The sequence below is a fragment of the Rhinoraja longicauda genome, chromosome 21 (genome assembly GCF_053455715.1).
Source record: "Rhinoraja longicauda isolate Sanriku21f chromosome 21, sRhiLon1.1, whole genome shotgun sequence".
NCBI lineage: Eukaryota > Metazoa > Chordata > Chondrichthyes > Rajiformes > Arhynchobatidae > Rhinoraja > Rhinoraja longicauda.
Window position 1 is genome coordinate 26,824,971 of NC_135973.1, and position 27,941 is coordinate 26,852,911.

Below are 27,941 nucleotides of genomic sequence, written 5' to 3' on the forward strand. Positions count from 1 at the left end.
TGAATCTATGGAATTCTCTGCCTCAGAAGGCAGTGGAGGCCAATTCTCTGAATGCATTCAAGAGAGAGCTAGATAGAGCTCTTAAGGATAGCGGAGTCAGGGGGTACGGGGAAAAGGCAGGAACGGGGTACTGATTGAGAATGATCAGCCATGATCACATTGAATGGCGGTGCTGGCTCGAAGGGCCGAGTGGCCTACTCCTGCACCTATTGTCTATTGTCAACGGTGTATGACTCTCACTATGACTCCCTCACGATTTGCCTGGGAATTTGCTTGCGCTGTGGCGCAGCTGATGGAGCTGTTTCCTCACAGCGCCAGAGACCCGTTGTGTTGGGCTGAATGGCCTAATTCTGCCCCTTATAGGAGCAGAATATAGGACATATGAGGAAAAATTGAAAAGACTAGGCTTGTATTCACTGGAGTTTAGAAGGATGAGAGGGGATCTTATAGAAACATATAAAATTATAAAAGGACTGGACAAGCAAGAGGCAGGAAAAATGTTCCCAATGTTGGGCGTGTCCAGAACCAGGGGTCACAGTCTTACAATAAAGGGGAGGCCATTTAAAACTGAGGTGAGAAAAAACTTTTTCACCCAGAGAGTTGTGAATTTGTGGAATTCTCTGCCACAGAGAGCAGTGGAAGCCAAATCACTGGATGGATTTAAGAGAGAGTTAGATAGAGCTCTAGGGGCTAGTGGAATCAAGGGATATGGGGAGAAGGCAGGCACGGGTTATTGATTGGGGACGATCAGCCATGATCACAATGAATGTCGGTGCTGGCTCGAAGGGCCGAATGGCCTCCCCTGCACCTATTTTCTATGTTTCTAATTAGGCTATTCGACCCATTTAATCTGCTACTCAGTCACGGCTGATCTATCTTTCCCTCTCAACCCCATTCCATCATGGCTGATCTATCTTTCGCTCTCAACCCCATTCTCTTGCCTTCTCCCCATAATCCCTGACGTCTTCTATCAGGGAGACCTGATAGAAGAATATAAAATTATGACAGGCATAGGTAGGGTAGACAGTCAGAACCTTTATCCCAGTGTGGAAATGTCAAAGACTAGAGGGCATAGTTTAGTTTAGATTTGTTTATCGATACAGCATGAAACCAGGCTCTTTTGCCCACGCCGACCATCAATTTCCCATTCACACTAGTTCCATGTTATCCCACTTTCGCATCCACTCCCTGTACAGTAGGGGCAATGTCCAGATGCCAATTAACAGACAAACCCGCGTGCATTTGGGATGTAGTAGGAATCCGGAGCACCCGGTGGGAAACCCACACGGTCACATGGAGAACGTGCAAACTCCGCATTGACAGCATCTGAGGTCAGGATTGAACTCCTGTTTCTGGCACGGTGAGGCAGCAGCTCTACCAGCTGCGCCACTGTGCAGCACATAACTTTAAGGTGAGGGGGCAAAGCGTAAATGAGAAGTGCCGGTTGTCCTTTTCTACAGAGAGTGGCGGGTGGCTGGAAAGCACTGCCAGGGGTGGTGGTGGAGGCAGATATAACAGGGGAATCCAGGGCTTTTAGATAGGCTCGTGGACATGCAGGGAATGGAGGGGTGTAGATGGCATGTGAGCAGAGGAGATCAATTTAACTTGGCTTCCAAGTTTGGCAGGGATATTGTGGGCTCTGTTCCTGAGCTGTACTGTTCTATGTTCTACGATCCATCCTCTTGATGACGATGCTCCTGCATTGCATTCGGGTGAAGTGTTCTTTGGTCCAGACCCAACAATGATGAAGGACCAATGATCTGTTTCCATGACAGAACGGCATGTGATGGAGGTGACCTTCCCAAGCGCCTGCCTCCCTGTCCTTCGTGCTAATAAGCCAGTGGAAACACCTCCTCGATTTCCGTCCTTCCCCACCTTAAATATCTCTACCAGGCCACCCTTAAATCTCCTCCCATTTCATAAAATGTCCATTTAATGGTGCAAACTGTTCAATCACCATTTTGTGATAAAACACTGAACAATACTTGAACATGCAACTCAACACACTGAACCTGAACCCTGCAGGTCACCAATTACGCACCAGTTTTCATTGTTTATTTGGTCACCAAACCCTGGCGTGTCAATGACTGTCAAATTCATCTTTACTCCTTTTTCTTCAATAACTAGAAGAAACAAAAAAAGATGCATCGTGAAGGTTAGACATATGGAGTAGAGAGCTAGGTCAAGGAGAACTGTGGTTATTGTCTACAGTAAATGCAATCATACATAAAATATCACCTGAAAAAGTCAGCCCTGACCCACATGCTTCCAGACCCGCTGAGTTACTCCAGCACTTTATTGAAGAGAGAATGAAGAAGGGTCCTGACCTGAAACGTCATCTGTGTGTGTCCTCCAGAGATGCTGCCTGACACGCTGAGTTACGAGAGAGTCTGAAGAAGGGTCCCAACCTAAAACGTGGCCTGTCCTTGTCCTCCAGAGATGCTGCCTGGTACGCTGAGTTACTCCAGCGCTGTGTTTTATGCAGAATTTCAGCATCTGCAGTTCCTTGTGTCTCAAAGCTATCTCAGCTGTCTGCCTCTGAAATTCAACTCACTGAAGTCAACAGAACTTCTCCCATTTCAGACATTCATACCTGTTAATGGCAAGGATCAGTCACCAGGCTGCACTTTGTTCTGCTCTCATGCAATGCCTCCTAGTTCCAAGCCTGGTGGTGTAAAGTGGAAGTGGCACCATTTCCTATCAAGGTACCTGTGGCTTCGTGGCCGAGTTATAGTCAACTTATAGGTGGTGGGCCATTCGGCCCTTCGAGCCAGCACCGCCATTCAATATGATCATGGCTGATCATCCAAAATCAGTACCCCGTTCCTGCTTTCTCCCCCACATCCCTTGGTTTCGTTAGCCCTACGAGCTATATCTAACTCTCTTGAATACATCCAGTGAATGGGCCTCCACTGCCTTCTGTGGCAGAGAATTCCACAGAATCGCAACTATCTGGGTGAAAAAGTCTTTCCTCATCGCAGTCCTAAATGGCCCACCCTTTATTCTTAAACTGTGAAGTTTGTGAAGGGAACAGAGTTCTGGACTCCCCCAACATTGGGACCATTTTTCCTGGTGCTCCTCAACCTGGTGGGGGGACTGCACTCCATAGCAACTCAGTTGGTTGCGGTACCAGTGCGACCAAGAGCTGGTGGGAAGCTGGAGGAGAGGCCAGGTGGTGTTGTTGGAGCAGACAAGTGTAGGCTCTTGGCCTGGAACTGAGCCTGGAACTCACTGGAGAAGGGTGCCGATCCAGGGCTCCATTTTAGTTTATTGACGTATACACCAGTGTGCAGGGAAATAACTGCAGATGCTGGTACAAATGCAGGGTATCAACAAAATGCTGGAGTAACTCAGCGGGTCAGGCAGCATCTCCGGAGAGAAAATGGGTGACGTTTTGGGTCGGGACCCTTCTTCAGATAGCATGACAATAGTAGGCCAACCTTACTCACTGTCGTCCCTTTGGTGTGAACGGAAGAAGTTTCATTGAAATCTGTGTTATATTTTAAAAGTTATTCACATTTTAGTTTAAATCTATCTCCTAGGGAGGGGGGAAGGAGGGAGGATAATGGGGGTTGAGAGGGATGGATTGTGGGGGAGGGGAAGGGGAGGTGGAGGGTGGGGAGCAGAGAGGGTGGGGGGGGGAGGTGGGGAGTGTGTGTGTGTGTGTGTGTGTGTGTGTGTGTGTGTGTGTGTGTGTGTGTGTGTGTGTGTGTGTGTGTGTGTGTGTGTGTGTGTGTGTGTGTGTGTGTGTGTGTGTGTCTCTCTCTACATCTACATCTACATTTACATCTTTTTCATTTATTATATTGTTCTGTTTACATATTCTGTTGTGCTGCAGCAAATAAGAATTTCATTGCCCTGTTTGGGACATATGACAATAAAACACTCTTGACTCTTAACCATAGGGCCTGTTCCTGAAGATAGACACAAAATGCTGGAGTAACTCAGCATCTCTGGAGAAGAGGAATGGGTGACGTTTCGGGTCAAGACCCTTCTTCAGACTGAAAGTCAGGGGAGAGGGAAACGAGAGATGTTCCTTTGCTGTACAGTTCCACGTTCTAAACAAATCTAGTTCCGCTTTAACTTTCTTGCTGAAGACCACTTAGAGCCACTTAGCAAGACCTCAGCAATCCTCCTGATGTAAATATCTCTCCAACCAAGGAATGAGTGTTAGCACTGTGATCAAAGTGTCCTGATCATGTAGCTTAATTCTGGCTGTGGCCAGCCAGCGCATTAAACTGAAGCTGTCTGTTATTCTGGTCTCTGTTGAGTGCTGACAGGCCACAATGGTGGAAAAAAACGCTTGTGAATTCTGGCTTCAGTCTTTCTGAGGGCAAGGGTCACACTAACGGAAATGAATATTCCACTGCTCTTTGACAACTGTTGTTCGGAATAGTTACCGTCAAGTACAAAAGGGATATCTGCTCTCTCAAAAATATCACAGCCATTTGCCACTGTGTTGATGGAATGATTTACATTCGCTGGTCTACGAGGCAACTATAAACTAACCGGCCGTTTGCTACCTCAAGTTTTGAAAGGATGGTTCAGGCATCTTGTCTGAGTCAAATGAGTCACACTAGAGCAAAATCAAAACCAGCCATGATTTATTTGTGGAAATGGAAATCTTTGCAGATTTAATATCTGTTGTTGTCAAAGTTAACGCAACATGAATTATGCTTTTGATGCACAACAATTCAAGCAGACTTTATCTGCACTGATAGAATTTTCTTTTGAACAATCAGGAAACTGATTAGGAAGTTTATGTTACGTTTTTACTGATTTTTTTAGAATTAATGACATAATTACACACAATAAGAAAAGACTTGGATTTTGTAAGACAATTTTGATTGATTGACTGAAAGATTGAATGATTGAAAGATGCAGCATGGAAGCAGGCCCTTCGGCCCACCGAGTCCATGCCGACCACTGATAACCCATTCTCACTAATTCTATGTGATCCCACTTTCTCATCCACTGTCGGCCCACTCGAGACCAACTAACCCATTAACACACATGTCTTTGGGATGTGGGAGGATATGCATATGGTCACAGGGAGAATGTGCAAACTCCAGACAGGCAGCGCCTGAGGTCAGGATCGCACTGTGTCTCTGGCACATAGATGCAGCATCTCTACCAGCTGCACCACTGTGCTCTCGGCTTTGAGTACTTACTAAATTCTACTAGCAACTGTTGGACCATGTTGATGGGCTGTGCAGAAGCCCTGCAGGCTGGCACGGTGGCGCAGCGGTAGACTTGCTACCTTACAACGCCAGAGGCCTGGATTCGATCCTGACTATGGCTGCTGTCAGTACGGAGTTTGCACGTTCTCCCTGTGAGCACGTGGGTTTTCTCCGGGTGCTCCGGCTTCCTCCCACATTCCAAAGACAGACCTAGGCTGGTAGGCTAACTGGCTTCGGTAAAACAAATTTGTAAATTGTCCCTGGTGTGTAGGATGTACGGGGTGATCGCTGGTCGGCGCGGACTCGGTGGGCCGAAGGGCCTGTTTCCACGCTGTTTCTCTGACGCCTCAAGGAAAGTTGCAATTATGGTTACTCTTCCAATCTGCAGAAAAAGATTCAGCATGGCACGATGGGCTGAAGGACCTGTTCCTGCGCTATACTCTAGTCTTTGCGATTTTTAATCGAGAGAATTCCATTTCAGATAGCCAGCCCTCCTGCAATTAAGTTCAAGAGCATTGTAAACTCTGTGCACACCGACTTACATCACCACAGAGGCCCTTTGAAGATCGAGAGCTTTCATTTTCTTACTTTACAAGCCAATACTTGCCAAGATGAAGGAGCTATCACAGAAGCATGTCAAGGACGATCTGAAATCACCTATCCAGCAATTATAACACAGCATAACTTTCTTGACAATAACTTTAAAGCAATATTTGCAAAAGGGTCTCGAATCCATAAATAAATTTGATTCTTTGCCTCACCACCTAGTAGTCAAACACAAGGTGCTTTGTACATTGCAAGGATTCACACCCACTCTGCCAACAGTGAGGATGCATCAATGTGAAAGGCATGCCTGTGTAGTTATCCGCGCACTCTGCAGGCCGTTAAAACTCTCCACGCTGGCGCCGCTGAACCAAAACAAACGAAGAGGTTGCCTTATCTCTGAAGTCAGTTATGGTTTCACAGCTTTCCGCTCGATGCGAGGCATGTGTAAGCTGAGGCAGAGCTTGCACGTGCACCTTGCAAACTGCTCCACTGGGTGAGAGGGAAGCTAGGCTCCGATCAGCAGCCGTGTGGACACCCAGCTCACCTTTCAACTGGACATTCGGTGCACTCACCCCTGCATGTGTTTTCCCCACATCTACTTGTTGCCTGCACCAGGGAGGGTAGTTCATACTCACTAATCCAGACGGCACATGGTAAACCTCTTCTGCACCCTCTCCTGAGCCTCCACATCTCCCGTCTAATGGGGGTGACCAGAGCTAGACACAATGGCCAGAGCTACACACAGTGGCCAGAGCTACACACAATGGCCAGAGCTACACACAATGACCTGAACTACACACAATGACAGAGCTAGACACAAAGGCCAGAGCTACACACAATGACCAGAGCTACACACAATGGCCAGAGCTACACACAGTGGCCAGAGCTACACACAATGGCCAGAGCTACACACAATGGCCAGAGCTACACACAGTGGCCAGAGCTACACACAATGGCCAGAGCTACACACAGTGGCCAGAGCTACACACAATGGCCAGAGCTACACACAATGGCCAGAGCTACACACAATGGCCAGAGCTACACACAGTGGCCAGAGCTACACACAATGGCCAGAGCTACACACAATGACCTGAACTACACACAATGACAGAGCTAGACACAAAGGCCAGAGCTACACACAATTTAGAAACAAATATGAATTGGCTTTAGCCGGTTCAGTGCCAACCCCAAGTATTCTCGGGTCATCGCCAATTGTGAAAAAATAAACTTGGCATTGAACAGGTCAATCTACATAAATGGCAGAACTTGTTCAAGAGAACAAAGTGCCTCAAATGACCTCCTCTGTGCCTATGGTTCTGAGGAATTATCTGCCTTCATAAGTAGATGACGCTCTTTCAGTTTTACTGAAATTATGAAAGTAGGGTCTGCCTAGGAATTGGTTTACAACTAATTGATAAGCACTTTTAAACTTTGATTATTTATTTCTTGTTTAGCTTAGTTTAGTTAAGTTTGGTTAAGTTTAGTTTAGAGATACAGTACGGAAACAGGCCCTTCAGCCCACCGAGTCTGCACCGACCAGTGATCCCCGCACACTAACGCTATCCGACACACACTAGAGAACATTTGCAATTTTACCAAGCCAATTAGCCTACAAACTTGTACATCTTTGGAGTGTGGGAGAAAACCCACTTGGTCATGGTAAGTGCAAACTGTGTACTGGCAGCACCCATAGTCAGGATCGAACCCGGGTCTCTGGCGCTGTAAGGCAGCAACTCTGCCGCTGCACCACTGTGCCGAACCTTGTTCTGTTCATAAATTGTGTGCAGCTCTGGTCATTTGTGTGCAGACGTGGTCGCCCCCATTACAGGAAGGACGTGGGGACTTTGGAGAGGATGCAGAGGAGGTTTACCAGAAATGCTGCCTGGATTAGAGGATATTAGCTGTGAGGAGCAGCTGGACAAAGTTGGACGCAGGTACTATCGCAACATTTAAGAAATATCTAGACAGGTACATGGATAGGACAGGTTTAGAGGGTTATGGGCCAAAACGCAGGCAGGTGGGACTGGTGTAGATGGGGCATGTTGGTCGGCAAGTTGGGCCGAAGGGCCTGTTTCCACGCTGTATGACTCTATGACTATAAATGGAATCATTTCCCCTGGGGCGTGAGAGGCTGAGGAGAGACCTGATAGAAACGTACAAACCTATGAGGGGCATTGATAAGGAGGACAGTCAGAATCTTTCTCTCAGGGTGGACATGCCAAAGACCTAGCATTAAGGAGAGAGGGGGAAAGTTTAAAGATGTGTATGCAACTTTCTTCTTTTTCTTGCTACACACAGTGTGGCGGGTGCCTGAAATGGAAACATAGAAACATAGAAAATAGGTGCAGGAGTAGGCCATTCGGCCCTTCGAGCCTGCACCGCCATTCAATATGATCATGGCTGATCATCCAACTCAGTATCCCGTACCTGCCTTCTCTCCATACCCCCTGATCCCTTTAGCCATAAGGGCCACATCTAACTCAAATGTGCTGCCAAGAGTCGTGGAGGAGGCAGATAGGTACGATAGTGGCATTGACTTGATGGGCCGAATGGCTGCACTCTGTACCCTTGATTCCATGGTTAAAATGACGGCCGTTTTTTTTCCCCATTTCCCCCACAAAGATATTCCACATAGTTTCGAAATAGCTTCAGGAGATGTATCTCAGGTAGCTCAAGATTGGAATCTCAACGCCCTCAGGATAGAATGTGCGCTGAGATTAAATAAGTGGACTCGAGGTAAAGGCTCCACTGAGATTTGAACCTCTGACACGCGGTAGTGGCAGTGTGCTTGCCTAATTTCATTGTCACAGCAGTCTCACTTCATTAGCATTAGTGCAAGTAATGAGGGCAGGATTACAAATCACCAACAGTTTGCCCTCCAGTTCAGTGGCTACAAACATTTATTTAGTGATCATTATATTTATTTTCCTTTGTTTTACTAATTTATTTCATGGCTGAAGTCCAAGGGAAAAACCGTAGAAGCTAGAAAACCCTGGGAAAGGCATGAAATCAAAGTGCCTTTAATGCCACGTGAAAAGAGATTTAATGGAGGGATTTTAAACTGAGTGACTGCAAGTAAACGCAATGAGTTGCAGATGCTGGTGCACATGAAGAGACACTGAGTGCTGGCGTGACTCAGCGGGTTAGCAGCATCTCTGGAGAAAACAGATAGGTGACGTTTTCATAAGTTCGTAAGGCACAGGATCCGAATTAGGATATTCGGCCCATCGATGTTGGATCATGGCTGATCTACTTTTCCCTCTCGACCCCATTCTTCTGCCTTCTCTCCGAAACCTTTGACACCCTTTACTACTCAATAACCTATCAATCTCCGATTTAAAATGACTTGGCCTCCACTGCTATCTTTACTCCCGACAGACTGCATCCATGGTCAGGACTGAACCTGGGTCTCTGGCGCTATAAGGCAGCAACTCTAGCGCTATGCCACCCTGCAGACTACTGCACAGACCGTTAACAAGGTCCAACAGTTGCTCGTAGAAGTTAGTACTCAAAGCCTAGAGCACAGCAGGGAGGTGCAAGCTGGTTGAGCTGTTGCCTCACAGCTTCAGAGACCCAGATTCGATCCGAATCTCATGTGTTGTCTGTGTGGAGTTTGCATGTTCTTCCTGTGACCGCAAATGCTTCTTTCGGGTGCTCTGGTTTCAATGGTTCAATGGTACTTTGATGTCACGTGTACCTCCGAAACATCCTCTCCACATCCACTCCATCCAAGCCTTTCACTATTTGGTTAAGTTTTAATGAGGTCGCCCCTCACCCTTCTCACCTCCAGCGGGTACAGGCCCATTGCCTTCAAATGCTCATCGTACGTTAACCCAATCATCCCCGGGATCGTTCTTGTAAACCCGCACTGGACCCTCCCCACCTCCAGCATGTCCTTCCTCAGATGTGAGTGCTGGTGGTCGGGTGAGGGCGTGCCGCCGAGAGCAAAGAGCGACCAGGCGCGGGGGGGGGCTGAGAACAAAGAGCGACCAGGCGCGGGGGGGGGGGGGCCGAGAACAAAGAGCGACCAGGCGCGGGGGGGGGGGGGGGGGGGGGGGCGCCGAGAGCAAAGAGCGACCCGCCGCGGGGGAGGGGGGGCTGAGAACAGAGGGACCCAGTGTGGGGGAGGGGGGGCTGAGAACAAAGAGCGACCCAGCGCGGGGGGAGGGGGGGCTGAGAACAGAGGGACCCTCCGCGGGGGAGGGGGGCTGAGAACAAAGAGCGACCCAGCACGGGGGAGGGGGGGCTGAGAACAGAGGGCCCCTGCGCGAGTGGGGGAGGGAGCACAGGGAGAACAAAGAGGGACCTGGCACGAGGGGCCGCCGTGAACAAAGAAGGGCCATTGGGACTACATTGAACACTTTGTGGGCGCTCTATACGTAGCGACTCTCTGCACACTTGTGAACGTTATGCAAAGCAAAGGATTGCACTGTAACATGTCACGTGTGATAATAAAGTAAAGTCTCAGTGTGGGGCCCCAAACTGCTCACCATACCCCCCCCCCCCCCCCCCCCCCCCCCCCCCCCCAATACGGTCTGACCAGTGCCTGAAAAAACATGCATGGGTTTGATCACCATCAGAATTTGACTAGTTGCTCGTGCTTGCCAAATGAACACTAGTTGCTGATTGATCCGTGTGGACGGCAGGGATTGTAAACTGAGTTATATAAACACTCAGATAGCAGCGTCTACAACCGGCAACATCTCCCCGTGATGAAGGACAAGAGGCCCTGGGGCTGCCTGCTCTGTACGTGTACCTCAGGAGCTGACAAATGCCCACACGTTAGCACGGGCATTTCCTTAAACACACAATGGCACAGCGGTAGAGTTGCTGCCTTACAAGCGCCAGAGACCCGGGTTCGATCCCGACTACGGGCGCTGTCTGTACGGCGTTTGTACGTTCTCCCCGTGACCGCGTGGGTTTTCTCCGAGATCTTCGGTTTCCTCCCACACTCCAAAGGACTACAGGTTTGTAGGTTAATTGGTTTGGGTTTGTATACTTGGCATAAGTGTAAATCATCCCTAGTGTGTGCAGGATAATGTTAATGTGCATGGATCGCTGGTTGGCACAGACTCAGTGGGCCGAAGGGCCTATTTCCGAGCTGTATCTCAAACCTAAACTGAACAGAACTAAACAAAGCCGGTCAGCTTGGATATCACGAAGCATGAAGCTCATCTTAGCATCACGCCTTTTGATTTGAGTGATTAAGTGAACAGTAAAGGCAGACAATAATGGCTGGGACTATTCACTGTGGAGAGACGCAAAACACTGGTGTAACTCAGCGGGACAGGCAGCATCGCTGGAGAAAAGGAATTGGTGATGTTTCGGGTCGAGAACCTTCGTCAGACTAGTCAGGGGAAAGGGAAACGAGAGATACAGACGGTGATATAGAGAGATATAGAACAGATGAATTAAAGATATGCAAAAAAAGTAACGATGATAAAGGAAACAGGTTAGCTCTTGGGTGGGTGAGAACGGGAGCCTGGTGTGACCTGGGTGGGGGAGGGATGGAGAGAGAGGGAGTGCAGGGGTTACTTGAAGTTAGGGAAATCAATATTCACCGTGGAACGCTGGTGAATTGTGAGAAGTACACAGATTCTGAACATCAGTCTGAAGAAGGGTCTCGACCCGAAACGTCACAGCATTCCTTCTCTCCTGAGATGCTGCCTGACCTGCTTAGTTACTCCAGCATTTTGTGAATACCTTCGATTTGTACCAGCATCTGCAGTTATTTTCTTACAGATTCTGAAATGTACCTTCTGGGAAAGATGTAATCCCGAGCAGTGAAACCAAGCTGTTTTCTTAGAAGTTACTGTCATCTGTTTTCACAGTTATGGCAAAGAGCCGCAGAAGAAACTGAAAGCCATGGACTGTTAGGTCGTTAAGTTGGAAAGAGAAGATTTATGAGGATGCTGCCAGGCCTCGACTACCTGGGCTGCAGGGAAAGGTTGGGCAGCCTAGGACTTTATTCCCTGGAGCGCAGGAGAATGAGGGGGTGATCTTACAGAGGTGTGTAAGATCATGAGGGCAATTGATAGGATAAATGCGTTGAGTCTTTTATCCAGAGTTGGAGCAAACAGAAACCAGAGGACATGGGTTTAAAATGAGAGGGGCAAGATTTAATAGGAATCTGAGGGGCAGCTTTTTCACACAAAGAATGGTGGGAGTATGGAAAGAGCTGCCAGGGGAGGTAGTTAAGGCAGGTACTATCATAACATTGGGACAAGTACATGGATAGGAAAGGTTTAGAAGGATATAGGCCAAACGTGGGGAGGTGAGACTAGTGTAGATGGGGCATCTTGGCCGGAGTGAGCAGATTGGGCCGAAGGGCCTGTTTCTGTGCTGTTTGATTCTACGACTATGGAATGTTGTGCTAAGTGCAAGAAAAAGGGTCACCTATTCCTTTTCCCCAGAGATGCTGCCTGACTCAAAGCATAGTGAATAGTGAAAGGCCTGGATAGAGTGGATGTGGAGAGGATGTTTCTACCAGTGGGAGTGTCTAGGACCAGAGGCTATGGCCTCAGAATAAAAGGACATACCTTTAGAAAGGAGACGAGGAGAAATTTCTTTAGTCAGAGGGTGGTGAATCTGTGGAATTCATTGCCACAGCCGGCTGTGGAGGCCAAGTCAATGGATATTTTTAAGGCGGACTCAGATAGATTCTTGATTAGTACGGGTGTCAGAGGTTATGGGGAGAAGGCAGGAGAATGGGGATAGGAGGGAGAGATAGAACAGCCATGATTGAATGGCGGAGTAGACTTGATGGGTCGAATGGCCTAATTCTACTCCTATTCCTTATGACAAGAATGACTGCCAGGGACAGTGGCAGAGGCAGATACGATAGTGGCGTGCAAATGACTTTTAGATAGGAATGTGGAAATGCAGGGAATGGAGGGATGTAAATCACGTGCAGGCAGAGTGGATTAGTTTAGCTCGGCCTCGTGTTGGGCACGGACAATGTGGGCCGAAGGGCCTCTTTCTGTCCTCCCCCAACCACTCTACTCTCAATGTTCTCCTCATCGGCGTCTTTGATCCTCACCATTTCTATGTCTCATCCCCTCCCCACCTTGGAAACTAATTCTGGTGTCATTTGTACCATGAGGTCTGGGCGTGGGGCTGCGGATCCAGAACTGACCCCAGCAATGGCACTGAAAGCAGTGGGAAGAGGGGACATCTCAAGAGAAACGTTGGTTCAACAATACAAATGGGGTAAAATATACTGTGACAAATTAATACTTGGAAATTAAGCCACGTTAAACATTCCAAGCTTTGTACTACTCTTTTCCTGAAACTCATTAATAAAAGGTTGCACATCAAAATAGGTTTTCTTCAAATTTAACACAGATGCAAATCCATCCACACATCCCGCTGATTAAATATTGACAGAAATTCCGTGTACAGCTTCAAAAGGACTGTAAATAAAGGGCCTCGATAGAGCAGTAAAATGGAGACACAAGCAACTGCAGATGATGGGATCTTGAATGAATGCAAAGTGCTGGAGTAACTCGGCGGGTCAGGCGGCATCTGTGGAGGACTGGGATAGGCGATGTTTTGGGTTGGGACCCTTCTTCAGACTGATGGTTGTAGGGGGGAGAAATCTGGAAAAGAGGTGGGGGGGGGGGGAGTGGCTCCAATTTCAGAGCACACTGAGAATGGATATATCACAACAGGCCCCTCCCATTTTAATCGTGTCTGATTTATGTTTTTGAAATAACCCGCTTGTTCGTTTAACACCCAAAACTTGATTGACGTGCTAATATTCTTGGAGTAAAGCACTTAAATGTACTGCTGACAACGTAGTCACATACATGTGCAGGAAGGAACTGCAGACGAAATGTGTGGGGAGGAACTGCAGATGCTGGTTTAAACCGAAGATAGACACAAAAAGGCTGGAGTAACTCAGCGGGACAGGCAGCATCTCTGGAGAGAGAGGGAATGGGTGACGTTTCAGGTCGAGACCCTTCTTCAGACTGACTTTTGAAATTAGGTGCTGCTTTTCCAGCAGGTAAACCCCATGAAAATCCCAAGCCGCCCGAACTATCACAGGTGGGCTTCCAGTCAAGCTTACCGTGACTAATGGCTTGAAGTTCCACCGTTCTGGGGATCCTCTCCACGTAGTTGGGCGTGCACGACTTCCGGCTGACTCTCGACTTGAACAAGGTGTTGACCAAGGTCGACTTTCCGAGCCCACTTTCGCCTGGGGGAGAAGAGAAAGGACACCTCAGCAAAGGCAGCAAGCCCCATTTGTCCACAGAGCTCTCACGAGTCTGTTTGTAGAAATCAACGCAAAGCAACAAAGAGCCCACTTCAGCAACCTGGCCAAAAATGGGACTTAAAAAATCATCAAATGTTTTCCAAATCATTTACAATCCAGTTTTGGTTCACCAGAGTTTATAGGCACAGCATGGAAACAGGCCCTTCAGCCCACCCAGTGCACGTCAACCATCGATCACCCATTCACACTATGTTATCCCACTCTCTCATCCAATCCCCACACACCAGGGACAGTTTTACACGGGGCAAATAATGTGCAAACCCACGCATTTGTGGGATATGGGACGAAACTGGAGGAAACCCATAGAAAACCCACAGGGAAAACCTGCAAACTTCACACAGACAGCACCTGAGGTCATGGTCGAACCCGGGTCTCGGGCGCTGTAAGGCAGCAACTCCACCGCTGAGCCAATGTGCCGCCCTGATTCTTTTGAATGATGGACCAGGCTAAACTCCTCATCCTTCTCTTACAACTGTAGCTCTTGGAACAAAGGGGGGGTGGGGGGGGGGGGGGGGCAGATTCAGTCACTCAGCTACTGTATGTATGCGCATGAGGAATGATGGTACGAGTGATGAGGAGGGCGGTTGGCCTTCACAGAACCGGTGCCCAGTTCTACAGCCAATAAAACTCTCCCCCTCTCCCCTCAAACACCCCCTCCCCCCCCTCCCCTGTGCCTCACCTGGACCCGCACCTATTTCTCCCCTTCCCTGCCCCTCTCCCTTCCCTTCCCCTGCCACCTACATTCCTTCCTCCAGCTTCACAATTCTCAGCTCGTCAATCCTTTTATCTCACACCTTCTGTCTCTCCATCTCTGGCCTTTGTCCAACCATCTGCCTATCAGCACCCCTCCCACCCCACCCCACCCCACCCCCACCTCCCCCCTTGCATCTGCCTATTACCTAAGATAGACATGAAGTGCTGGAGTGATTTGGCAGGTCAGGCAGCATCCCTGGAGAACATGTGTAGGTGATGTAGTGTGTGCAAAACCTTCCCAACGTCAATCAGTCTGAAGAACGGTCCCGGCACAAAAGGTCCCTCTCCATATTCTCCAGGGATGTTCCTTGACTTGCTGAGTTACTCCAGCACGTTGTGTCTATCTTTGGTGTAAACCAACATCTGCAGTTGCTTGTTATTCCCTTTAACCTTATTACCCGCCAGGCTTTGTCCTGCCCCTCCTTTCTCCCAGCTTTCTCCCCCCCACCCCACACAATCAGCCTGAAGAAGGGTCCCGACTAGAAACGTCACCTATCCATTCTCCAGAGATGCTGACTGACCTGCTGAGTCACTACAGACTTGTGTTTTGACTTTTATGGTTTCATGGCTGTCGTTTTACCAGACCCATTAATTGGTCGTGGAACTAATAAATCTGCCGCCTGTAATTTGTGCAAAAACCGTTCACTCCACCTTTACTTAACCTCTGACCAGCCCCCGAAACCTCAGTGTGATTTTATGTGCTGCCTGGATTTGCTGGATGGACTCAGATACTTCTTTCTGTTGAGATTCTAGTTGGTCCTTAGTTGCTGGCACTTAGTCCTCTTCTCACAACATTCCTTGCTGTCTCTCTCTCGCTGTCAATGGACTCCTGTAAACCCATCAAACATTTCTTCCAGCAACTTAGGTTGAAAGATTGCGAACTGCACCGTCAGCTCAACAGAAGCAGACAATGGGTTCACTGTGTTGATGAGATGGGAAGGAAGGCGATGACAGGAGTGGTAAATCATTGCGTGTACCGTAATTTGCTGAACTTCTCGAGACCTCTAATAGATTTGGATCGGCACGGTGGCGCGGCGGCAGAGCTGCTGCCTTACAGCCCCAGAGACCCGGGTTCGATCCTGACCACGGGTGCTGTCTGTACGGAGTTTGTACGCTCTCACAGTGACCCGCGTGGGTTTCCTTCGGGTGCTCCGTTTCCTCCCATATTCCAAAGACGTGCAGGTTTGTAGGTTAATTGACTTCTGTAAAATTGTCCCTATGTGTGTAGGATGGAACTAGTGCACAGGTGATCGCTGGCCGACACTGACTCGGTGGGCTGAAGGGTGTATCAGCCGCATCTCTAAAACTAAACTAAACTAAACTTCAATTTGGTCAGGGAAAGGTCAAAGCTCCAGTAATGTTTTTAGCGCACGTCAAGTATTGGATTGCTAGCTAGTGCTGGTAGTGTTCCAGAGAAAACAATCGTGCCGCCAGGAGCAGACCCAATACATGTCCTAACTTCCTGCGAGTCTTTACACGAGCAGCAAGTGTGCAGTACCAGTGCCCCCAAACAGAACAGCCCGAGACAGACAACTACCAGTGCCCCCAAACAGAGCAGCCCGAGACAGACAACTACCACTGCCCCAAACAGAGCAGCCCGAGACAGACAACTACCACTGCCCCAAACAGAACAGCCCGAGGCAGACAACTACCACTGCCCCAAACAGAACAGCCCGAGACAGACAACTACCACTGCCCCCAAACAGAACAGCCCGAGACAGACAACTACCACTGTCATCAAACAGAACAGCCCGAGACAGACAACTACCACTGCCCCAAACAGAGCAGCCCGAGACAGACAACTACCACTGCCCCAAACAGAGCAGCCCGAGACAGACAACTACCACTGCCCCAAACAGAGCAGCCCGAGAAAGACAACTACCAGTGCCCCCAAACAGAGCAGCCCGAGACAGACAACTACCACTGTCCCAAACAGAACAGCCCGAGACAGACAACTACCACTGCCCCAAACAGAACAGCCCGAGAAAGACAACTACCACTGCCCCAAACAGAACAGCCCGAGACAGACAACTACCACTGTCCTCAAACAGAACAGCCCGAGACAGACAACTACCACTGTCATCAAACAGAACAGCCCGAGAAAGACAACTACCACTGTCCTCAAACAGAACAGCCCGAGACAGACAACTACCACTGCCCCAAACAGAGCAGCCCGAGACAGACAACTACCACTGCCCCAAACAGAACAGCCCGAGAAAGACAACTACCACTGTCATCAAACAGAACAGCCCGAGAAAGACAACTACCACTGTCCTCAAACAGAGCAGCCCGAGACAGACAACTACCACTGCCCCAAACAGAGCAGCCCGAGACAGACAACTACCACTGCCCCAAACAGAACAGCCCGAGAAAGACAACTACCACTGTCATCAAACAGAACAGCCCGAGAAAGACAACTACCACTGTCCTCAAACAGAACAGCCCGAGACAGACAACTACCACTGCCCCAAACAGAGCAGCCCGAGACAGACAACTACCACTGTCATCAAACAAAACAGCCCGAGAAAGACAACTACCACTGCCTCAAACAGAACAGCCCGAGAAAGACAACTACCACTGCCCCAAACAGAACAGCCCGAGAAAGGCAACTACCACTGACATCAAACAGCCTGAAAAAGACAACTTCATCAATGACAGCACACACACATGGAGCATAGAACAGTACAGCACAGGAACGGGCCCTTCAGCCTACCATGTTTGTACCGAACTTGATGCTAAGTTAAACTGATCTCATCTGCCTGTACATGATCCATATTCTTCTATTCTCTGCACTTCCATGTGCCCATCTAAAAACCTCTTAAACGTCACTATGGTATCTGCCTCCTCCACCACCGCCCCTGGCAAGTGCGTTCCAGGCCCGCACCACTCTCTGTGTAAAATACTTGCCCCGCACAACTACATTAAACTTCCCCCCTCACCTTTTGCTGTGCTCTCTGGCTATGAGGTGAGAGGTTGACATTTCCACGCTGGGAAAAAAAGTCAGACTTTTTACGTCAAACTTAATGCATTATTAAACATTGTTTATACGATTCAGCTCAGTGCACGAAAGAGCATTACAATGTGTAGAGCAGGTTACAGTATCAACCAGGTTATGGAAACTTGAATGAAACTGCTTGGCACGGGGCAATGGTGAAAGTGAACGTGTTGCACTGTGTTAGGGGCACGGTCTGCTGCCTAAACCAGCTGATTACTGCTCCAGCCCATCACCACATATTCAATCGAAGACAAACTGAAGCATTCATAATAAAGGCCGAGCACTGAACTACACTGATCATAGAAACAAGGAACTGTTCATACACAAAAGGACACAAAGTGCTGGAGTAACTCAGCGGGTCAGGCATCATCTCTGGAGAACATGTATGTTAGGTGATGTTTCGGGTCGGGACTCTTCTTTACACTGATTGACTAAATCAGACTGATATTTTTTTGTAAACACCTGATGACCTTGGTATTGACGACAGCCTGTCCAGCACATACCAATGTCCATGTCTCAGCTAATGGGAGATAGAGGCGATCGGATAAGAAACAAACTTAGATTGATACAGTATCTTTCACAACACCCATAAGCTAAATAGCCTAACAAATCTGGGGCGGTGCAGTGGCCCAGCGGTAGAGTTGCTGCCTCGTAGCCCCAGAGACCTGGGTTCGATTTGTTTGTTGTTTTCATGTGCATGCATGCATGCATGTTTGTACGTGTGTATATGTATACATATGTGTGTGTGTGTGTGTGTGTGGAAAAATAAATGTGTGTGTCTCTATGTACATATATATGTATATATAAATACACACACACGTACACACACTGAACCTTTTTTTGTTTATCATGTTGTTTATAGAGTACTATGCTTACATATTCTGTTGTGCTGCTGCAAGTAGGAATGTCATTGTTTCTGTCTGGGTCATATGACAATAAAACACTCCAGAGGCAATTTACAGAGGCCAATTAACCCACAAACCCGCAGGTCCCCGGGGTGTGAAGAAGGTTATCTGAGATTGTAAAAGGATTTAGATGAACTGGGGAACTGGGCCAAGAGAAACGGCAGATGGAATTTAACTCAGATAAGCGCAAGGTGTTGCATTTTGGTACGATGAAACAAGGAAATGCTTACACAGTACATAGTAGGGCCCTGGAGTGTGTTCTAGGATAGAGAGACCGGGGAATACAGGTAGACATAAAATGACAGTCTGAAGAGGGGTCTCGACCCGAAACGTCACCCATTCCTTCTCTCCAGAGATGCTGCCTGTCCCGCTGAGTTACTCCAGCATTTTGTGTCTTTCTTCGGTTTAAACCAGCATCATCTCAGTTTCTTCCTACACAGGAATACAGATACATGGTTCCCTGAAAGTGGCAATAAAGGTAGACAGGGTGGTGAAGAAGGCTTTTGGTACACTTGCCTTCATGGGTCAAGGGCAAGGAGTACAGATGTGAGGACGTTATGTTACAATTGCACAAGTCGTTGGTAAGACCACACTTGGAGTATTGTGTGCTGTTCCGGCTGCCCAGTTATAGGAAGGATATTACTAATCTGGAGAGGGTGCAGGAAAGATTCACAATGATATTATAAGCACTGGAGACCTCGAATTATAAGGAGGAATGGATTGTTGGCTGTTTTTCCATGCAGTGTAGGAGGCTGAAGGGTGATCTTGTAGAGATATATAATATCACTTGGGATATAGTTTTAGTTTTTAGTTTTTAGTTTTAGAGATATAGCGCGGAAACAGGCCCTTCGACCCACAGAGTCTGCACTGACCAGCGACCCCCGCACATTAACACTATCCCAGACTCTAGGGACAATCTAAACATAGACCAAGCCAATTAACCGACAAACCTGTTTATTCACAAAATGCTGGAGTAACAGCAGGTCAGGCAGCATCTCGGGAGAGAAGGAATGGGTGACGTTTCGGGTCGAGACCCTTCTTCAGACTGATGTCAGGGGGGCGGGACAAAGGAAGGATATAGGTGGAGACAGGAAGATAGAGGGAGATCTGGAAAGGAGGAGGGGAAGGGAGGGACAGAGGAACTATCTAAAGTTGGAGAAGTCGATGTTCATACCACATGATGTTCTGTCCTGCTGAGTTACTCCAGCATTTTGTGAATAAATCGATTTGTACCAGCATCTGCAGTTATTTTCTTATACTATTTAACCTACAAACCTGTACGTTTTTGGAGTGTGGGACAAAACCGAAGATCTCGGACAAAACCCATGAGGTCACGGGGAGAACGTACAAACTCCGTACAGACAGCTCCCGTAGTCGGGATCGATCCCGGGTTTCTGGCGCTGCAAACGCTGTAAGGCAACAACTCTACCGCTGCGCCACCGTGCCGATAAGGTGAACCATCACAGTCTTGTCCCCAGAGTAGGGAGTGAAAAACTAGAGGGCATAGGTTTATGGTGAGAGGGGAAAGATTTTAAAGGGGCATGAGAAGCACCTTTCTCCACACGGAGGGTAGCGGTTATGTGGAACGAGCTGCCAGAAGAAAGGGTTGAAGTGGCTACAATTGCAATGTTTAAAATACATTTAGACAGGTACAAGGATAGAAAATGGTTGGAGGAACATGGGCCAAATGCTCTGGCAACTTTGTTCGGCATGGATAGGTTGGGTCAAATGGCCTGTTACCATGCTGAGTATGATACAATGACGCTATGTTTCAGCTGCAGGTGAAAATATAATTGTAGAGGTACAGCGTGGAAACAGGCCCTTCGGCCCACTGAGTCCATGGCGACCATCGATCCCACTAGCTCTATGTTATCCCACTTTCTCATCCATTCTCCCACACACTAGGGGCAGTTTACAGTGGCCAATTAACCGACAAACACGCACAAATGTTGTCACACTGGAAAGGGCACAGGGAAGATTTACAAGGATGTTGCCAGGCCTAGAGGGTCTGAGCTATCGGGAGAGGTTGAGTAGACTGGGATCCTATTCCTTGGAGGATGAGGGGTGATCTTATGAGGTGCAAAGGATCAATGGAGGAATAGATTGGGTAGATGCACAGAGTCTCTTCCCCAGAGTAGGGGAATCGAGGACCAGAGGACACAGGGGTGAAGGGGAAAAGATTTAATAGGAATCTGAGGGGGTGACTTTTTCAGTGGGTGTATGGAACGAGCTGCCAAAGGAGGTAGTTGAGGCTGGGACTATCCCAACATTTAAGAAACAGTTAGACAGGTACATGGATACGACAGGTTTGGAGGGACATGGACCAAACGTGGGCAGGTGGGACTAGTGGAGCTGGGACATGTTGGCTGGTGTGGACAAGTTGGGCTGAAGGGCCTGTATCACTCTGATTCTATTTATGACGTCTTTGGGATGTGGGAGTAAACCAGAGCGTCCAGAGGAATCCCAAGCGGTCACAGGGAGAACGTGCAAACTCTGCACAGACGGCACCCGAGGTCAGGATCGAACCCGTGCCTCTGGTGCTGTGAAGCAGCAGCTCCACCTGCTGCAGCACCGTGCCGCCCTAAGATTTGGCAGTGCAGAGTGGGACATGGTGACATGCTTGGAAACAGGGTTGAACAATGAAAACCTGCAAAATCATCTTTCCTCTAATGTGAGCGGCACGGTGGCGCAGCAGTGTAGTGTTGCTGCCCACAGCGCCAGAGACCCCGGTTCGATCCTGACCATGGGTGCTATCTGTACGCAGTTTGTACGTTCTCCCTGTGACTGCGTGGGTTTTCTCTGGGTGCTCCGGTTTCCTCCCACACTGCATAGACGTGCGGGATTGTAGGTTAATTGGCTTCGCTGAGAAATAGTCAATTGCCCATTGTGCAGGATAGTGTTAGTGTGCAGGAATCACTGGTCGGCGTGGACTCGATGGTCCGAAGGGTCTGTTTCCGACTGTATCTCTACAGTCTAAAGCCTAAAGTAAAGTCTAATTTATATTTTCTGTGGAAGCATCCTCCATATAAATGCCTGCCTCAAAAACCATGAGTACGCTGCCAAAGTAGTTCACTGGCTTTGAAACACTGTGGAATGTCATGAGGACACAAAAGCCACACATTTATCTTCTGTCCCCTGAAGCCAGAAATGTTTCTGGCTCAATATTGTTAAAGGTTTATCTTCCATGGACAGGTCAGGCATCTTTTGTCGAGATGTTCACTGAGTTAAAGCCCGAGTCTTATCCACACACACACAGTTTTCCCACAGGCCGAGAGACAAAGGGCCAATTGTGCTCGCACAAAGAAGCCGGCACATCTACCCTACTTGCAATTAAGTTGCCAGCTTAAACCGTGTTTTCAGGCTAATCATGAAAAAGTCGAGCAAAGCTTGCAATATGGTACGCAAACATCATCGAGATATGTGCGGGGAATGAGACCCACTCCGAACGTCGGCTGTAAGCCAAGACCACAAAGACTGCCACACACAGCGTGTGTTGAGGTACAGGCGGAGGTATCGGCAATGGTCCGTGGGGCAAGAGACACAGGTTAAAGCCGTCCCCACCTACGCAACACTTGGCTATATATGGGTCGAGACCCTTCCTCTGGACTGAAAGAATGAAGGTTCGATAACTAGTATGAAGAGATGAGTAGAAAGGAACTGCAGATGCTGGTTTACACCGAAGATAGCCACAAAAAGCTGGAGTAACTCAGCAGGTCAGGAAGCATCTCTGGAGGGAAGGAATGGGTGGCGTTTCAGGTCGAGACCCTTCTTCAGACCCAAAACGTCACCTATTCCATTTCTCCAGAGATGCTGCGTGACGCGTTGAGTTACTCCAGCATTTTGTGTCCATCTTCGGTGTAAACCAGCATCTGCAGTTCCTTCGTCTACTTTCTGAGGTGACTGACGAAATCTGGCATGTCTCCAATGACTCCTGCAAACTTCTGCAGATGCACCATACTGTCAGGTTGCATCACAGCTTGGTTTGGGAACAGCTCGAGCCAAGACCGCAAGAAACTGCAGAAAGTTATGGATGTACTCAGTCCATCACACAGACCAGACTATAGATTTTTAGATTTAGAGATACAGCGCGGAAACAGGCCCTTCGGCCCACCGAGTCCGCGCCGCCCAGCGATCCCCGCACATTAACACTATCCTACACACACTAGGGACAATTTTTACATTTACCCAGTCAATTAACCTACATACCTGTACGTCTTTGGAGTGTGGGAGGAAACCGAAGATCTCGGAGAAAACCCATGCAGGTCACGGGGAGAACGTACAAACTCCGTACAGACGGCGCCCATAGTCAGGATCGAACCCGAGTCTCCGGCGCTGCATTCGCTGTAACTCTACCGCTGCGCCACCGTGCCGCCACCATTGTCTCCATCTATACTTCACCTTGCCCCGGGAAGGCAGCCGACAATAATGAAAGACCTTCCCTAACCCAGTCATTCCCTCTTCTCCCTGCTCCCATGGGTCAGAGGATACAGAAGATTGAAAGCACACACCACCAGGCCTAGGAATAGCTTCTTCCCCTCTGTTATCAGGCTTCTGAACAATCCTTCCGTAAGTTAGAAGCTACAATCCTGAATCTCTCAAACAGCCTCATTGCAAGCATTGGACTTTGTCTCTGGAATTGGACCCTTCTGGAAGGGTCTCGACCCGAAACGTCACCCATTCCTTCTCTCCTGAGATGCTGCCTGACCCGCTGAGTTACTCCAGCATTTTGTGTCTACCTGAGATTGAACTAGTTGTAAGCATGCAAGGTATTATATGAATAAGTGACATTCTTAATCTCGTTGTACTTGTACAATGACAATAAAAGATATTGTATTGTATTGTATTGTATTTGATTGGATAGCATTCGAAGCAAAGCTTTTCATTCTACCTCGGTACACATGACAATAATAACCCTAAGCCTTATATGATGTTTATAATGCAGAAAAATGTTTCAACCAAAGATAGACACAAAAAGCCTGTCCCGTTGAGTTACTCCAGCTTTTTGTGTCTATCTTTGGTTTAAACCAGCATCTGCAGTTCCTTCCTGCACATGAAAAACAATGGGCTAATGTGACAATAATCAACCTAGACTGAAGATCAGACACAATCTCATTGATCGGCAGATATGGCTTGAGCTGTCCCCACATGTCCCTAAATTCCCGAGTCCACCTGAACTCATCTCCTCCACTCCTCATATTCTACCATAGAAACATAGATAGTAGGTGCAGGAGGAGGCCATTTTGCCCTTCGAGCCAGCACCGCCATTCAATTAGACCATGGCTGATCATCAACAATCCACTCACTGTACTGCAGCCAATTAACCTTCCAACCTGCACAGTTTTGGGATGAGTAGGAAACCAGAGCGCCTGGAGGAAACCCAGGCAGTCACAGGGAGAAGCTTGCACCCTCTACCTGATGCAAGGATTGAACCTAGATCTTTTGCTCTGTGAGGCAGCGGTGGCCTGACCCGGCACGGCTAGCCCGCCGCGGACCAGCCCAAAGTGCAACGCGTCGTACGGAGGGCCGGCAGTGGGAGGGAGTGCACGGCCTCGACGATGGAGCGGGCCGCTGGGGGCCCTGCAGCAGCCGGGGGCTCGGCTTGACCCTGGCGCCGCTCCAAGAGGCCGAGCACGTGGACCGAGCGCGGCCTACAGCGGTGGAGGACACCACGGCTATGCTTGGCCGGGCCAACCGTGCAACGAGCAAAGGACAACGAGCCTTCATGGTCAGATCAAGAAGCCTACACTTACAACAATTGGAACTTGAAAATGGAGCCGATAATGGCAACTCTGTATTCTGTCTCAGTGTACTACTGCCATATACTTGTACTGTATCTCAGATGCTTATCTAAGATGTATCTATAAGAAAATAACTGCAGATGCTGGTACAAATCGAAGGTATTTATTCACAAAATGCTGGAGTAACTCAGCGGGTCAGGCAGCATCTCAGGAGAGAAGGAATGGGTGACGTTTCGGGTCGAGACCCTTCTTCAGTACTCCAGCATTTTGTGAATAAATACCGAAGATGTATCTATGTGCTTATGCATAGTGATACTTGTACTTCTCCTTCTTTCGAGTCCATCATCTATGTTCCAAATGTTACATCACTGTCATCGTCCGGCTGTATACAAAAATGAATTTCACTGTACCTTGGCACTGTATCTGACGAATAAAGTGCCATTGCACCACTGAAGATGACCAGGCAGTGGTTTTCTTCCTGAGGCTCTCTAGAGCGTTTGTGTTGGGGAGCGTTTCATGTTGGAGGGATTGCTGAGAAGTAAACTGCCCACTGTGTGTTTCCGCTGAGAAACTCCAAGCTCTGGATCAGACTGGGGTCGTAAGGTTCTGATCCGAGCGGTGCCGGGGTCAGTGGAACAAAGTCACCGCGCATCATCTAAGCACTTCACGTTATTGCCTTGTTCTAAATGAACTGCTTATGTGTGTACAGACCTTTAAGCGCAGTCGGGGGCCATAAGTGGACACAGAACTGTCTGATTAAACCCAAACAAGATGATGTTCACAGGATGATAAATGGACAAGTTCAAAAACCAAAGTAGAAGCCTTCAGGATATAACCAAGCAAATCTTACTCAAATTACCAACCAAGCACACCATCAATCTTAATATGGTGTGGCCTCCCACATTAAGATGCCCACTGGGGGAAGAAAAAGTTTCTACTTTAGACACTTAGAGATACAGCTCGGAAGCAGGCCCTTCGGCCCTCCGAGTCCGTGCCGACCATCAATCGCCCTGTACACTAACACTATCCTACACTCTAGGGGCAATTTTCAATTTTAGCAAAGCCAATTGACCTACAAACCTGTACGTATTTGGAGCGTGGGAGGAAACCAGAGCACCCAGAGAAAACCCACGCGGTCACGGGGAGAAAGTACAAACCTCGTACAGACAGAACCCGTAGTCAGGATCGAACCCAGGTCTAGGGCGCTGTGAAGCAGCGACCATTGTGCCACTGTGCCGCCCTTTACAAAAACACGATAAACGCTAAATCATTCCACCTCACACTTTAAATAAAAGTTTAATCACATTTACTTTGTTGCTGAGATGTGTGTTATTATATGAACCACCTTACACTGTTTAGACAGGGAGCAGCATCTGTCTGATATCGATTAAAGTTTTATCCGGTTTCAGTTACTCAGGGTGATCAAAGTAGCAAGTCAGAGTCACAATGAATTGCTTTAACAATGGTTGTCCCATCATCAGCATTACATGCCCCAAGGGAAAACAAATAACCACTGGAATTTAGAAGGATGAGAGGGGATCTTATCGAAACATATAAGATTATTAAGGGGTTGGACACGTTAGAGGCAGGAAACATGTTCCCAATGTTGGGGGAGTCCAGAACCAAGGGCCACAGTTTAAGAATAAGGGGTAGGCCATTTAGAACGGAGATGAGGAAAAACATTTTTAGTCAGAGAGTTGTAAATCTGTGGAATTCTCTGCTTCAGAAGGCAGTGGAGGCCAATTCTCTGAAAGCATTCAAGAGAGAGCTAGATAGAGCTCTTAAGGATAGCGGAGTCAGGGGGTTTGTGGAGAAGGCAGGAACTGGGTACTGATTGAGAATGATCAGCCATGATCACATTGAATGGCGGTGCTGGCTCGAAGGGTCGAATGGCCTACTCCTGCACCTATTGTCTATTGTCTAATTCGTGCAAGCCATGCTATTTATAGAATCGGAGAACAGTACAGCACAGGAACAGGTCCTTCGGCCCACTGTGTTTGTGCCGAACGTGATGCCAAGACCAACTCTTATCTGCCTGTACATGATCCATATCTCTCCACTCTCTGCATATCCATCTGCCTATCCATACGCCTCTGAAACGCCACCATCGAACCTAAACCACCTCCTCTGGCAACGTGTTCCAGGCACCTATCGCATTCTGTGAGAAAAAAAACTTGCCCAGAACATCTCCTTTAATCTTTGCCCCTCTCACCTTCAAATTGTGTTCTACTGTCCAATTAATGGGCCTTCTTTCGCAAGTGTCGCTGAAGAGAGTGAACTGGGCTTGAACCTTCTGCGGCCTCGAGGTTGGCTGCGGGCGGTGCCCCCGGGGCACAAAGGCTGAAGGTTGCCGGGCGACATTGTGAAGCCAGAGAGAGGAAGGTAGCAGAAATGGGGAAGGAGGTGGAGGGGAGAAATGTGTGGGAGCCCAGGTGAGATGCAGGGGAGGAGAGGGGGTTTGAGAAAGTGGGGGGGAGGTGTGTGCAGGAGCTTTAACTGATTCACTCTTCAATCATTCTATCACAACTAGCGGGCTAACTTTGGGCAACACGGTGGCGCAGCGGTAGAGTTGCTGCCTTACAGCGCCAGAGGCCCAGGTTCAATCCTGATTATGAGGTTTGTCTGTATGGAGTTTGTACGTTCCCCCCGTTACCTGCGTGGGTTTTCTCCAGGTGCTCCGGTTTCCTCCCACATTCCAAAGACGTGCAGGTTTGTAGGCTCATTGGCTTCATTAAGATTTGTAAACTGTCCCTGGTGCGTGCAGGATAGTGTTAGTGTGTGGGGATCGCTGGTCGGCGCTGGCTCAGTGGGCCCGTTTCCATGCTTTATCTCTAATCTAAACTAAACTGGAGTTAGACACAAAAAACTGGACTAACTCAGTCGGTCGGATAGCATCTCTGGAGCAAAGGAATAGGTGATGTTTCGGGTCGTGCTTTGAAAATCAAACGTTTTCACTGTCTTTGCAGCAAGTAGGAACAGCAAATGAAGGGTGTGACAAGACAGAAGGCTACCACAGGCAAAGCTGTAAGAATTTTACAGAGTTAAACTCGCAAATATATACTGAGTTACTGTTTAACATTTGAGAGCACTCTCAGATCTAACACAGATTACCAGTCAAATTAAATCAGGCGATAATGGGTCTAAGGTGGAGGTTTACGTAAATCAAACAAAATTCTGACAGACTCAACCTGAAAGCATATTCATCACTGTAACTCATGGCTCTGGAGGAAGTAATGGTGACCACAGAGCACAAAGTAATAGTGAACTGAAACTTGGACAAACTAACCCGATAGGATGTAGAAACAAGGAACTGCAGATGCTGGTTTACACAAAAGGACACAGAGTGCTGGAGTAACTCAACTGGTCAGGCAACATCTTTTCGGCGACGTTTCGGGTCGGGCCTGAAGTAGGGTCCCAACCCGAATCGTCACCTATCCATGTTCTCTAAAGATGCTGCCTGACCTACTGAGTTACTCCAGCACTTTGTGTCCTAGATTGACAGGACTCCTATTGCAGTGAACTGAGGCAATCTGAATGTTTCGTATACAG

General features: G+C 48.3%; 1 protein-coding gene across 6 annotated transcripts in view; it reads right to left on the reverse strand.

Moving 5' to 3' along the window:
- Positions 1 to 27,941, reverse strand: part of LOC144604079 (neuronal-specific septin-3-like) — a 291,677-nt gene that overhangs the window by 46,988 nt on the left and 216,748 nt on the right. For all 6 annotated transcript variants that reach the window (XM_078418165.1, XM_078418166.1, XM_078418169.1 and 3 more), the window contains exons 3-4: positions 13,795 to 13,923; positions 2,042 to 2,123 (exon numbers count right to left, since the gene is read on the reverse strand). In XM_078418165.1, coding sequence (XP_078274291.1) covers positions 2,042 to 2,123; positions 13,795 to 13,923 — 211 coding nt within the window. The remainder of the gene's footprint in view (positions 1 to 2,041; positions 2,124 to 13,794; positions 13,924 to 27,941) is intronic.